The sequence below is a fragment of the Pocillopora verrucosa genome, chromosome 9, assembly GCF_036669915.1.
Source record: "Pocillopora verrucosa isolate sample1 chromosome 9, ASM3666991v2, whole genome shotgun sequence".
NCBI lineage: Eukaryota > Metazoa > Cnidaria > Anthozoa > Scleractinia > Pocilloporidae > Pocillopora > Pocillopora verrucosa.
The window spans coordinates 5,193,039-5,206,397 of record NC_089320.1 but is presented as its reverse complement, the minus strand read 5'-3'; the positions used below and the strand labels follow the sequence as shown (position 1 = coordinate 5,206,397).

Below are 13,359 nucleotides of genomic sequence, written 5' to 3'. Positions count from 1 at the left end.
TTAGCTCAGCTTTTAAAAGGTGAGGAATAGGAAGTTTTTTTTTCTTACATCAAGCAAGTGTGAAAAACCGCACGAAGTGAAAGATTTACTTTCATGGTTTGTACGCAAACAGGAAGAGCTTTAGGACGGAAGTATTAATAGATTTTCCTCTCAGACGTGTAGAAATTTCGTTCATTAGACGAAGAGTATGTTCTCTACCAAACTAGGCTCTTGTATTTGTCAGCTAAGCACGTCGATTTAGCCTGATAATTTTGCTCAGTTTCAAACACAAAATTTGCGAGTTTCTACAGCTGTAATTTCCAATGAGAACCATGAAATTAAACCAAATATCAACTCTGCGGTAGAGGGTTTATAACTCTTTTGTGGGCTTTTTCTAGATGAAAGATTGTAATAGACGCGGAAAATTAGGCGATGGTTTGTCCACTCCTGACTTTCTTTCTTCATTGATCGAAGCTTTGAATAAAAGTTTGGTAAATTATTGAATATTCCTTTTATCAGTATCATGATCAATTTTGTTCATAGAAGAATGACTAGTTAGGCAAAATACTACTATGTTATCGTACGCTTGGATTCGTGTATCGAGAGAAACGGCATAAAAAAATATCGTCCGAACACGCAGAGACGACTTAAGCATGGAAAGGATGTTAAAATCAGCAACTTATTCGTTTGCAATGCATGTTATAAAATGATTGGACTAACTGCTCCCTGCGTTTAAACATAGTTAGTCTCCTCTACTAACTATGGTTTAAACGAATAATGTCTGTGTCAGTGCTAGATAAGTTGCGCTATTCGTTGCCTTTCCGGTTGTGAAAATGGCTAATCGCCTGGCTGATAATTTTGCTAAAAGCAAATTATTGTGATGAAAAAAACTCATGCGCGCGTAGGTCAGATAATAGGTCAAAGCGATTTCATCATGCAATTATGTACACACATCAGTCGCGAGTCACGTCAATAATAAAAGTGACGCTTATATTATCGACCATGTGAGCGATTTTAAACAAAACGCTCTCTTATTGGGCTTTTGAGGTGCATGTATTCATTCGCGTGTTGGGGCCGAATTCGACCAGAAGTCACAGAGTTCAAGTTAAGCTCAGCTTCCATAGGTGAGATACAGGTAGGGTTTTTAATACTCATAATACTTAATTATGAAACGATTTAGTGATAGATTTGCTTGCATGAGTTGTACACAAACAGGAATGGGAGACTTGACGCTTGTATTCGTAAGCTGAGCAGTTCCGTGATTTAGCCAATTCATTTTGGTGAGTTTCAAACACAAAATCTGCGAATTGTGCGTCCTTAATCTCAGAGATGAGTGCCGTGAAATCAAGTATCTACTAGGCAGCTGAGTGTTTAAGTTTACCCTTTTGAGGGTTTGTTCTGGATGTACGACTGAACTAGGTGCGGAAAATTAGACAGTATTTCATCAGTTCTTGACTTTCTTTACATTTCTGTATAATCATGCGCTTCCAGTCTTATCTCAAAAGAAATTGCCAAAAGAAATATGTCGCATGGATGCAGAGCGAAGTTCGAAAACGGCTTTTTTAACTGACTGTTGATTTGTATTCACTGCATGGTCGAGACTATGTTTCAGCAAAGCATGACTTTGTCAGGACACTTCCCATTCAAAGATACTCGCGTTTAATTAATCGAACAATGTCTGAGTTAGTCTCAGTTAGATTAAAATTAAATTAAATTGCTGTGGTTGTTGCTTTTTTCGGAATGCAAGAATGGTTAATCACTTGGCCAAAAGTCTTGTTAACTTGTGATAACTTTGATCAGATCCTTGCTGCGAAAAAAAAAACTATCCGCTTGGAGTTTGAGCTTGTAATGTGATCATTAGGGAATTTGTTACGATGTCCGATGTTGTCGGCCGCCTGTCACCTCAATAACAAAAGTCACGCAAATGGTTATATCTGCTAAGATCGACCACGTGAGCGATTTAAAGGAAGCTTTCCGCCTATGCGTCAAAGTCAAGTTTCACTAGAGGCTTTCGAGCTGAAACTCATCTTTAAAAGGTGAGAGATAAGTGTTTATACATATTTCAAGCAGGTTTGAAATATTTTAGTTCTCCATTTCCATGCATAAACTTTCTACTTTCAAGAATTTCGTTTTAAGAAACCCATAAGACGAATGTTTCAGACGGAAGCATTTTCGATCTTCCTCGTAAAACATTTCGAAAAACTCGTGCAGGAGATCAATGAAGAATGGCATATTTTAAACGCAACTCATATCTTTGTGGCTGAAAGCGTCTTTTACCCAGATTAATGAGTGCGGTTTGCCGAAATCTTGCGACGCTTTTAGTGAATCTGTTGCAACACCAGCCGTTTGTCGCGCCAATAACAAAAGTCAGTCACATGTTCTATCCGTTCAAATTGGACTGACCACGTGTAAGCAATTTTAGACAGAACGCCTCGGAGGCCTTTCTCAAGAGTAAATGTACTCTTCACCCCTGTGTTTGGATTGAATTCCACCGGAAGCTGTAGAGTTTTAGCTCAGCTTTTAAAAGGTGAGGAATAGGAAGTTTTTTTTTCTTACATCAAGCAAGTATGAAAAGCCGCACTTAGTGAAAGATTTACTTGCATGGTTTGTACGCAAACAGGAAGAGCTTTAGGACGGAAGTATTAATAGATTTTCCTCTCAGACGTGTAGAAATTTCGTTCATTAGACGAAGAGTACGTTCTCTACCAAACTAGGCTCTTGTATTTGTGAGCTAAGCACGTCGATTTAGCCAGATCATTTTGCTTAGTTTCAAACACAAAATTTGCGAGTTTCTACAGCTGTAATTTCCAATGAGAACCGTGAAATTAAACCAAATATCAACTCTGCGGTAGAGGGTTTATAACTCTTTTGTGGGCTTGTTTTGGAGGAACGATTGTAATAGTCGCGGAAAATTAGGCGATGTTTTGTTCACTCTTGACTTTCTTTTCTTCTTTGATCGAAGCTTTGACTGAGAGTTTGGTAAGTTCTTGAATATTCCTTTTATCAGTATCGTGATTAATTTTGTTCATGGTAGAATGACTAGTTAGGCAAAATACTACTATGTCATCGTACGCTTGGAATCGTGTATCGACAGAAAGGGAAGAAAAAAATATCGTCTGAAAACGCAGAGACGACTTAAGCATGGAAAGGATGTTAAAATCAGTAACTTATTCGTGCGCACTGCATAATGCAAATGTTATCGACCACGTGATCGATTTTAGAGCGGACGCTCTTTTACGGAGCTGTTGAGGTGCATGTATTCATTAGTGTGTTGGGGCTGAATTCGATCAGGAGTTACGGAGTTTGAGCTCAGCTTCAATAGGTGAGATATAGACAGGGTTTACTTATACTTATATCAAACAAGTGTGAAATCACTTAGTGATAGATTTTCTTGCATGGACTGTGAAGAAACAAGAACATCTTTCTACAAAATTATTTCAAAAGTCAATGGCGGAAATATTTATTGATTTCCTCGCGGATCGGACATGTCGCCAAATTTCCTTCATTAAACACAAGTATGTGTTCTTTGCCAGATTCGACACTTAAATTTGTAAGCTCAGCACGTTGATTCAGCGAAATTATTTTTTGTGATTTTACATTCAAAATCTTCGAAGTTTGACTGCTGTAATTTCAGAGATGAGCATCATAAATTGAATTCTCACATACGAGTTAGTGCAGCAGAGTAACTCGGTTGAGGCTTCTTCAGGCAGTACGGATCTGAACGACGCGGAAATCTAGTCATAGATTCGTTGATTCTTGATTTTCCGGTCTTTCAAGATCACCATTGAATGAGAACATGTGAAAGTTTAAATATTCTTTGAATTTGTATATCAATCTATTTGGTACAAAAATCGCACCTCCGCTGTGCTGGCAAAACACTTCCGTGTTATCTCACACTTCTCGGTTGTCTTATATGAAGAGAAATGGCAGAAAGGAATATATTTCGGTAATGAAGAGACGACTGAAGTTTGAGGACGACTGTGAGATTACCAGTCGATTTGCTTTCGCTGCATTATAGCTACTGAATTTCAGAAAAATATGACTTTATTTTGCCTATTGCTACATATTAACTTGCTCAATAGGGTAATGTCTGTGTTAGCGTCAGTTAAATTTCCTTCTGTTGTTTCTCTTTTCGGATCGTGCGAATGGTAATCACTGGGCCAATAATCGTGCTAACTTGTAATAATTGCGATCAAATCCTGGCTGCAAAAAAACCATCCATGTGGATTTCGAACTTTTCGATCACATGTGATCATCAAAGAATCTGTCTTTGGTTCGCCACCTGTCACGTCAATAACAAAACTTATGCGATCACGTGAGCGATCTCACTATAAATTTGGCTTTCGATATATCTATTCCCGCTTTTTCGACGTTTATACAGTAAGATTGAGGTAAATCAGAGGCTGTTGAGCTGAAGCTCAGCTTTATAAGGTAAGAAGTCAGAGTTAATACGTATTTTAAGCAAGTATGAAATGATTTAGTTCTACATTTCCATGCATAACCTTCAACTTGCAAGAATTTCGTTTTTAAGAAACCCTTTCAAACGAATGTTTCAAACGGAAACATTTTCGATTTTCCTTGGAAACATTTAAAAAAAAATTTGAGCAGCAGATCACATAGACGCAACTCGTATATTTGTAGCTCAGCATGTCTTTTGGGCTCCATCACTGCGTGTGCTTTGCCGAAAACAAGGGTTTTTAATGATAAGCATGGAGAAAGGAATTCAAATGTGAATTCAAAACCAGAACGATGGCTGGGAACAGTAGAAGATTAGTACAATTAAAACACTTCTCTACTGTCAATATGAGAAGTGGGGAATTTGGCAAGATACCGATTCCAATGCTGTTTCCTACTGGACTTTGTTGTGTAGAATCTTAGCTGAAATATATACTGCAAGTTTTTACATTATATTTCGTTCATGTTGTAAGATTATCGTGAAATACATTATTTGAAATGCTTTAAAGACTTAAGCAAAATTTATATATTTCCTGTAACCCTGTACTACCCTAAACAAGGCCATTGTGCCAAAGGTTATCAATCGTTTTCCTCATTTTTTAAATTTTTGTTAACAAAGAACTTTATGAACATTGAAGTAAAGAGGTATACGGAAATCTTGCTAAATTTCCACATATCAATGGCTAATATTCTATGTAGATTCTGTGAGACAGCATTAGAAAGTAAAAGTACAAAGTTATGAAGAAAAGGACCTGGTGGGCTAGTTTCAATGGAACCCTCAATAGTGTGTGATTCCTAGGGCTGCAACATAATAACAATTCGTTGTCAACAACTGTTTGTTTTTCAATGCTCAACTTTCAGTTGTTGACAATTGAAAGATGAAGCATCTCTCTAGGATAGTCTTAGAGTATTTAAACTGAGGGATTCAAGGTGAAAGTGGGTGAAAATATTTACAACAAAATGTATAAAATTGACGTATATAGTTATACAAAAAAATCACCATTGTTATTATTATTATTATTATTCTTTATTACATAATCAATGATTTTTTAGTTGTCTTTTGAGGGAAAGAAAAAAATCATTATTTGGCTCAAGAAGAAGCAGCTGAGTAAGTTTAGTAAAAAGCAACAAATGTTTCCTTATCAAAATAGAACACCCATTCACACACACTCAAGGAGTTCAAAATTTTTACTGGGCTGTGTGCATTGTTATGGGACTTATTCAAACATTAAAAGATGGGTTTATTAGTGTCTCAGTCACACAGTCAGCTTGTTTTTAGAATCTTTTGATCCTTCAGAAAAGGGTTATATTTCACAGCTTAATTAACCACTGACAGGAATCTTATGCAACATCTTAGCCAAAAATCTAGAAAATAAGAGTCAACCTTTCTAGCTGGGTAATGCGATGATGACCTGACCTGAGTGGTTGGTGTACATGTAACCATAATTATCTTCTGTTGTAGTTTGGACACTATTGCATCCTGAGTTCACCCACACAGGGATTTTTTGGTCTAGAGTGATCATTTCTTTGATATCAAGGGCACTGCTTTCGTAATTAATGTTATAATTATATGTTGGTAGGTATACCTGTTAATTGAATCTTGTGTTCTTTAGGTAATGGCTTCTATGGATGATGATTCTCCATCTGATAGAAAAAGGAAGAAACCCACAAGGAAAGGCCCTCATGATATAATAAAAAAGATGGCTGTGGTCTTAACAGAGGGGGTGGTTGGCAAAAATAAAGAAGCAAATGAAGTGTTCATGCCAATTACAATCATTATGTCAAATACCATAAATCCAGATCCAAGGCTGCGTCAAGAAATCTTTTTTACCAAAAGCATGACACCAGAAGATATAAAAGAAGTAATAAAGAATGCCTTTCCTATTCTTGCTAATGCGGAAAGGTAATATTTTTAAGAGGAAATCAACCTAAATAATTGAATTTTGTCTGATGAAAAATTTGACATTTAAATTGTAATTTGTGTCAAACTATAATTTGAAAGAATAGCACATTCTTTTAAGTGAACTGAATTCTTAAGTATAACTTTTGAAGTGCTTGTTAAACAAGTCTGTGATTCCAACATGGATGGTTTTGAGGTCTTGAAGAGTAAGGAAATTATGTGAAAAAAATATGTGACTTCTACCCTCCATATATTCCCTTTGAGTGAAATTATTTAAACCCTTGTTTACTATGTTTGCTAGCATATCTAATTGACAATACACATGGTTGTTCCAAGACATTTTTGTCCTACCTATTTTAATTGTGTTGATTATCACATTTACAATCCTATAAAAAATTGTAGTGGTTCAAAGACTGCAGGGTGATATATGTGTCTGTGTAATATATGGATAGGCCTTTAAACATCATGAATGAATCCTTAGATGTCTTTTATCTTTGTCACCAACTTTCATTTGCAGATTTTTTTGTGCAAAAGCAGTTCAAAAAGTAAAACTTGACTTCTGTGGAGAGCGACGTATTTGGAGTGGGGAAGTGCTCAACCAAGAGATAAAGGGGCACAGTGTGTTGTACATCTACTGGGAGGTTTGAATTATTAATCAGCCCTATATGAGACAGAATATTTATATTTAAGAACAATACTCTGCGCTATCTTTCATGCATTTGGTAAGTTGATATCATTTTGACATCAAATCCCTTTTATAGCAGTCTGACACTGGAGGAAGAACCCTCATTCATGACCACCTTCATCTGCTTGCTTTCATTTTAGAAAACACCACACAGATCACTTTCAAGCAGGTTTAAAATACTGTAAACACCAAGGGATAAGCTGCACTTGTAGATTTAAGCCATGCTTAAAATTTTGGATGAAAGATTTTTTCAAGAACGTTTTTGGAAAGATATCAATAGAATCACAACTAAGGTCTGGTAAATGTTGCTTTATTTTGGTTGCTTCATCAAACATACAAGCTAAGAGGCACTGTTACACTTTTTTATTTTAAGTTTTAAAAGAAAATTGTATACATTTGTTTTTATTCACATTTAACTTGACCAGACTATTACATTTATACTGACATTTATTTAAAGCTTTAATGTAAAATCACTGTTGCATTGAATTGTGAGCTATTACTTCCTTTTCTCTCCTATGGCTGTATAGTTTGGAGCAACACTTATGACCATAACATTAAACCACTTTAAATAATACAAAGGAAAGCAATCCGTCTAATTACTTTCCCAAGTTTTGATGCACCTGCAAGTCCTTTATTTGCTAAGCTTAACCTTCTTAAGCTTCAAGATCATATTAAGCTTCAAACTCTCTTTTTTATACACCAATTTAATACCAGCAAACTACCAAAAATCTTTGATTCGTTTTTTGTTTACAGGAAGAAAATAACGATCAACAGCCCTCACTAACAGCCCAAGAGGAATATATGCAGATCTCCAGAAATGTGAGTAGTGGGTTTCCTTGTTACTTCACAGTAGTATATAGAAATAAACTGTTGTTGTTATTACTTTACAGGAAGAAAATAACGATCAACAGCCCTCACTAACAGCCCAAGTGGAAAATATGCAGATCTCTAGAAATGTGAGTAGTGGGTTTCCTTGTTACTTCACAGGAGAGAACATGCTGAAAAAGCTATGTTTTACTTTGAAAATGTAGCTGTCTAGAGTGATTCAGCTACATTTATGTTGAAATATCTTCAGTAACTTGTTTGTGTTTCACTAGAGACAGAGATCACTCTCCAAAATTATAACTGGCCCTATAGACAAGCAATTTTCAGGTTTCACTTGTCCAAACATTGTCCTGCTAGCATTATTTTCAGCATAAAGAAAACCACTCTAAACAATGAAAGTCCTTTGCTACTGAGGGAATATAAAATATAATTAGCATGCTCTTGTATTTCGTTTGACATGAGATGGTTGATTGTACAAGGGACCAGGGAGAATAAGATTTCAGGGGGAGGTGGAGGTTTTGCTCAATTCTTGTATTTTATGTACATGACATGCATGTTGTTGTTGCGCCTTATTTTATACATTTATGCCTTGTTTTGGATGGTATTAGATTGTTTGCGAGTGGTTGTAGATGTTTTTGAGGTGGTTGTTGGTGGTTGTTGAAATTTTTGAGGTGGTTGTAGGTGGTTTTAGGTGGTTTTAGGTTGTTCCATGTTTTAGTGCTTATGTGCTCTACTGATATATTGCTGGTGCAATTTTCAATGAGCAGACTTTGTAGAATAAATTATCTTTAATTCAAGGGTGGTGGCTCATTTTTATCATTGTGGGGAGAATGTAATTGCCCTTATTATGAAAATCTCTTCTTATAGTCAATGATTGTGTTGATGATGATGCTGGTAATTGACAATAATTATCACTATAAAGCCAACAGAGTGCACTAGATTTTTTAAACAGATATGAATGTATATTTTACTGAATACTTCAAAATTTTACTTTACAGGGACATTCTTCAGATACCTGCGACTCAGGCATAGAATTTTCTGGTAATTATTGGTGGTTTGTTACTATAAAATATTCTGTATATTAATTGTCTTTGATGGACACTGCAATTTCAATGACTCTTCAGGAAACACAGTTTGCTAAAACCTATATATATATATATATATATGTAGCCTGAAGAGCTTGATCCTCAAACATGATAGTTCTATGTTTGATAATAAGATTACGGGACAAGAGAAAAGCAAGTGAAAAAACTACAGTTGTAATCACCTGTACATTCTGCTTGGTTGCTGAAATACGCTAAACATTTATGGATCTTCAGACCTGTGGTTGCATTTTGGTGCATTTTGAAAACCTTCACATTGACTCCTGTGAAATACATCGTGAAAAGTTAATAATGTAATCTTTATTAGACAACCAAATACCTTTTATTACTATAGGTTTCCTCACCATACTAATCTGTTTTTTTTATTGTTATCATGATTATTAATTCATAATTTTTCTTTTTTTACCAATTGTTCTAATTTGTTGTAATCTTATATGTAATATGGAAAAAATTATTTAAAAAATAAGATAACAAAATTGAAAGTTAAAATAGTGTGTGGTTTATATTTTGTTTCCATTACTCGTGTGTCATACATTTACCACAGAGGGTCCACTACCTGTCAATAACAGACAAGATGATGATGTGCAGGTACAACATATTACAACATTTAAAGCATTAATTTATTCATTTTTCTGGTTTACTTTAATTAATCAAAACTATAACAAAATTCTCCAATGTGATTGGTCATCACCAGCCAGATTTATGCAATAATAGGACAGTGTCATGTCATGCTTGTAATTGGAGAGTGTAATATGACAGTTGACAGTTCATGTAGTGCACATTTTGCCCAGTTGACATTTTTTTTTATGATAATGCATGATCAATGTTTAGTTTCTTTCTCATATTTTGTCATTATAAGTTTTGATTGTTTGGAAACTGGACTTTGTGTTGTCCAATTTGGTCTGTCATCATACTTGCTATTAACAAATAGGACACCAGCTTTGTGGTCATCCTATTTTGGACTCCACCTTGCAGTCCTGTTACCATTATCAAGATTAGACTGTGACCAATTCGTGTGACTTGTGGATACGTTTATGATGAAATTGAACAAACTCAGTATAGCTTTAATGCTTTAATTCTTCATGAGCTGAAACTAAAGAAAGGCAAAAAGTTATTGTCTAAAAAGATTACAATTCTTACTTCCAAAAGTTTCTTTGATTTAAGATTACTTTATTTTGTCTGGCTTTGTGAAGTTTTTAATCTGAATTGAATTTCTCAAACTTTGCTCATTATGTACCAATTATCTGAGGATCTATTCGGTTGTATTTGTGGTTGGAAGTTGCATCAACTTGTGATCATTTTGATTTGAATATTAAATGATAACTGAAAAAAATATTATGTGAGCTACTGCGATATTATTGTTTTAAAGTAGAGAACTTAATAAAGCAGTAGTTATACTGATTCCTTTCACACTTGTTAGATTTGAGATTGGATATAGCTAACACAGTATGATACTCCTTTGTAGGCAATTAGCTATTTCATATCAATGCTGACTTATGAAACATTAACATGTATTCAAGCTTAGCAATAAACTAAAACCATCATTTTAGAGGACCATTTTTAACACGCCTTTTGGTATCTAGAGAGGTTCTATAGCTGCAATCAAAATAGACAATGCTAATGACGAGATGAGTTAGAAAGGAAATTTGAACATCAAGATTTTTCTGGAGAAAGTAGGGGCACATGTTTGACGTCAGAGAACACTGATGGCTTTGCTCAGAAGGCTTACTATTATGGTTTCAAATTGTCTTTCCATGTTTTTTATTTTGTCAGCGCTATTACCCTCTGGAAGAAGAGACGAATGAGATATTTAATAGATATCCATTATTTGAAAATTCACCACTTGACTCTCCTTCTGGAGTCACTCCTGGTGAGTAAATTATTGACATACCTGCAGTTATTGATAGAGAATATAATTAAGAATTGGTTCATGCTCAGCATGCATATATCATGTTTCGAATGTACATGTACACAGGAAGGTTCAACATCATGAGAGCTAGCTAAGATCTCCTTGAGGTGCAGTTGAAAGCCCCTCTTAAACTTCTTTAAGAGTTGGTTCATGCTCAGCACGCATATATCATGTTTTGAATGTACATGTACACAGGAAGGTTCCAGGTCATGAGAGCTAGCTGAAAGCTCCTTGAGGTGCATTTGAGAGCCCCTCTTAAACTTCTTAGGGTCTCTCTAAAGTCTTAAAGTGCATCCTTATCTTGATTATATACATAGCAAAAAGACATAGCCTTTCCTTTAAGAACATAGCATTTTTGGCTTAATTGTGCATAATATGAAAATTAGATGAATCAAATAAATTGGAACTTAGCAATGGTACTTAATTCCACTGGCTGGCTCTTTGTCTGTTCCTTCCCATGTTAAAAATTAAGATTTAGACGGTTAGTTTTTGTAGACTGAGGAAGGAAAATGGAAGAACCTGGGGAAAAACCCTAGAAACAAGGTCAAAAGTGAAGAAAAAACCTAACCCATGTTTGAAAGGCAAGCATCTCTACTGTTGACCCATTTCCACAACCTGTAAAGTATTGTTAGATCACAACAAAATCTGCTTTTAGAGGGAAAAGTCAGGCAGTCTGGCTACATGGGCATTATATAATTCAGGTGTTATGATAGGGAGGAGGTATTAGGAATTGCTGAGGAGTGAATGAGGCAGAGTGTATCACAGTTGGTATATTTCTAGTACCAGTTTACATTGTCTCCTTCAATAGATGAAGATTTACCTTTGTTTCTTTGTCTTTGTTAATTAACCACTTGCATGCCAATTGCACGTTTCTTGTAACGACCATTATTCGGTTTTATTGCACTAATCAAAGTTATTCCAATTTCTTTAGCTTTCCATGTTGCTGGGAGTGAAGTGAATAACACAGCTGCTACTCAAGAACATACTCTGAGTAAGCTACTTAAAGCAATATCACTAAATTTTTTTGGAAGCAGTCATGATTTGTGCCTGCACCAAAAATATAAAGAAGTAATATTTTTTAGGAGGTCCAGTGATTGGGACATTTAAGAAATTAAGTTATGAAAAGAAACTCGGTTTGTACTTCTCACTACTAACAAGTCTTGTTTTAAAAATATTTTCAGATCAGAGTTTGAAATAAAGCAAATCGAAGAAGTCATTTAAAAGGTGTATTTTCTCGAGGGGAACAGTGACCACCTCTGTCTTGTCCGCATGCCAAATATTTGCGGAGTGTGTGGATGATCCATAAGTATTGGAACTCTCCCAAAAAATGTTTTGTAAGAATAAAAACAGCAAAACAATATTTTCGTGCGTGGGATAAAGAATCCCAGGTGGGATGTGTAAATCCCGACCAGGATCCCGGCTAGAATGCATAAGTCCCACCTAAGATGCAGGAATCCCACATTAAATACGGGATCCCAGGTGGGATCAAATTTTCATCCCAGGTGGGAAAGGTGGGATCCCACCACCTAAGGCGGGATCCCGCCATTCCCACCTGGGATCCTGGGTGGGATTGCCGGGATCCCGCCTATATCCCGCCTGACATTTTACCTGGGTAGCCATGCATATCCATGTCTGTTTTTGCAGCTCCAAACAATGCAGAGGTTGAGCAGAGAAACCAAGATGTTGTGCAAGAAACTTGTAAGCCACAGTTAATTTTAGCCCTTTAACTCCAAAGATTAGATTTTTAATTCTCCCTTCTAGTTGAAACACGTTTCATTGTAGATTACTTTGAGAATTTGGTGTTAGGTCAAGATAACAAGTTCTCCTTGATACTGTATGTAAGTTTGAGTATTCTCATTACCTGTTTGCTGGATAATGTTTGGATTTTACAGGGAGGAGTTGCATGTTAATCTCGTCTGGAAGTTAAGGGGTTAAACAACTTTATTGGAAGGGATAATCTATTTTGGTCAATAGTTCCTTTAAATCCATTTTTCTGATATTTGCAAATCAAAATGGTCATGTATCAATATCATTTTGAAAAAAAGGTAAATTGAACCCTATTCATAATTGTTCACTTTAAATTATTTTTATTTCTAAGCCTCTTAAGAATTTTTGGAAGGACATTGGGAATTTTCTTGAAATTGTGCAGGGGAGTCAAATTTTTAAGCGAGGAGTGGACCAAACAATGAACTGATGACATCCCATTTTGTCATAAAATTCCTTGTAACACTTTTCTTACACATTTTTCCTCTTCTCAGCTCTGTTCACACATGTCTTCTCCTTAGTGGGTTCCCTTAGTACTTTTTTGGGTGCACCAATGGTATTAATGAAATTTCACATGCCATGAAGCTTAAATTAAATTTTGCTTTCATGTCTCCCACCAGTCTAATTGTTTACAACATTTATAGCTCATTCCCAAGTGGAAGTTGATGAACCCAACCACATTGCTGAACAAGAACAATGTAAGTTTGCATTTTCAATGATGGCTATTCCATTAAGAAAA

The 13,359-nt window shown here is 35.6% G+C and overlaps 1 protein-coding gene across 18 annotated transcripts in view; it reads left to right on the top strand.

Annotated features, from left to right (window-relative positions):
- Positions 1-929: 929 nt before the first annotated feature.
- Positions 930-13,359, top strand: part of LOC131796487 (uncharacterized) — a 37,016-nt gene continuing 24,586 nt past the window's right edge. For 2 of the 18 annotated variants that reach the window (XM_066171754.1, XM_066171753.1), the window contains exons 1-11: positions 932-1,114; positions 6,048-6,337; positions 6,852-6,975; positions 7,773-7,838; positions 7,910-7,975; positions 8,843-8,885; positions 9,492-9,535; positions 10,721-10,817; positions 11,788-11,847; positions 12,501-12,554; positions 13,265-13,318. In XM_066171754.1, coding sequence (XP_066027851.1) covers positions 1,031-1,114; positions 6,048-6,337; positions 6,852-6,975; positions 7,773-7,838; positions 7,910-7,975; positions 8,843-8,885; positions 9,492-9,535; positions 10,721-10,817; positions 11,788-11,847; positions 12,501-12,554; positions 13,265-13,318 — 982 coding nt within the window. In that variant the 5' untranslated portion in view covers positions 932-1,030. Of the gene's footprint in view, positions 1,115-1,963; positions 2,016-2,095; positions 2,507-2,948; positions 2,959-3,216; positions 3,302-3,368; positions 4,411-5,487; positions 5,543-6,047; positions 6,338-6,851; positions 6,976-6,995; positions 7,313-7,772; positions 7,839-7,909; positions 7,976-8,842; positions 8,886-9,491; positions 9,536-10,720; positions 10,818-11,787; positions 11,848-12,500; positions 12,555-13,264; positions 13,319-13,359 lie in introns of those variants that run through there. The other 16 variants (XM_066171759.1, XM_066171758.1, XM_066171760.1 and 13 more) reach the window with 16 other exon arrangements.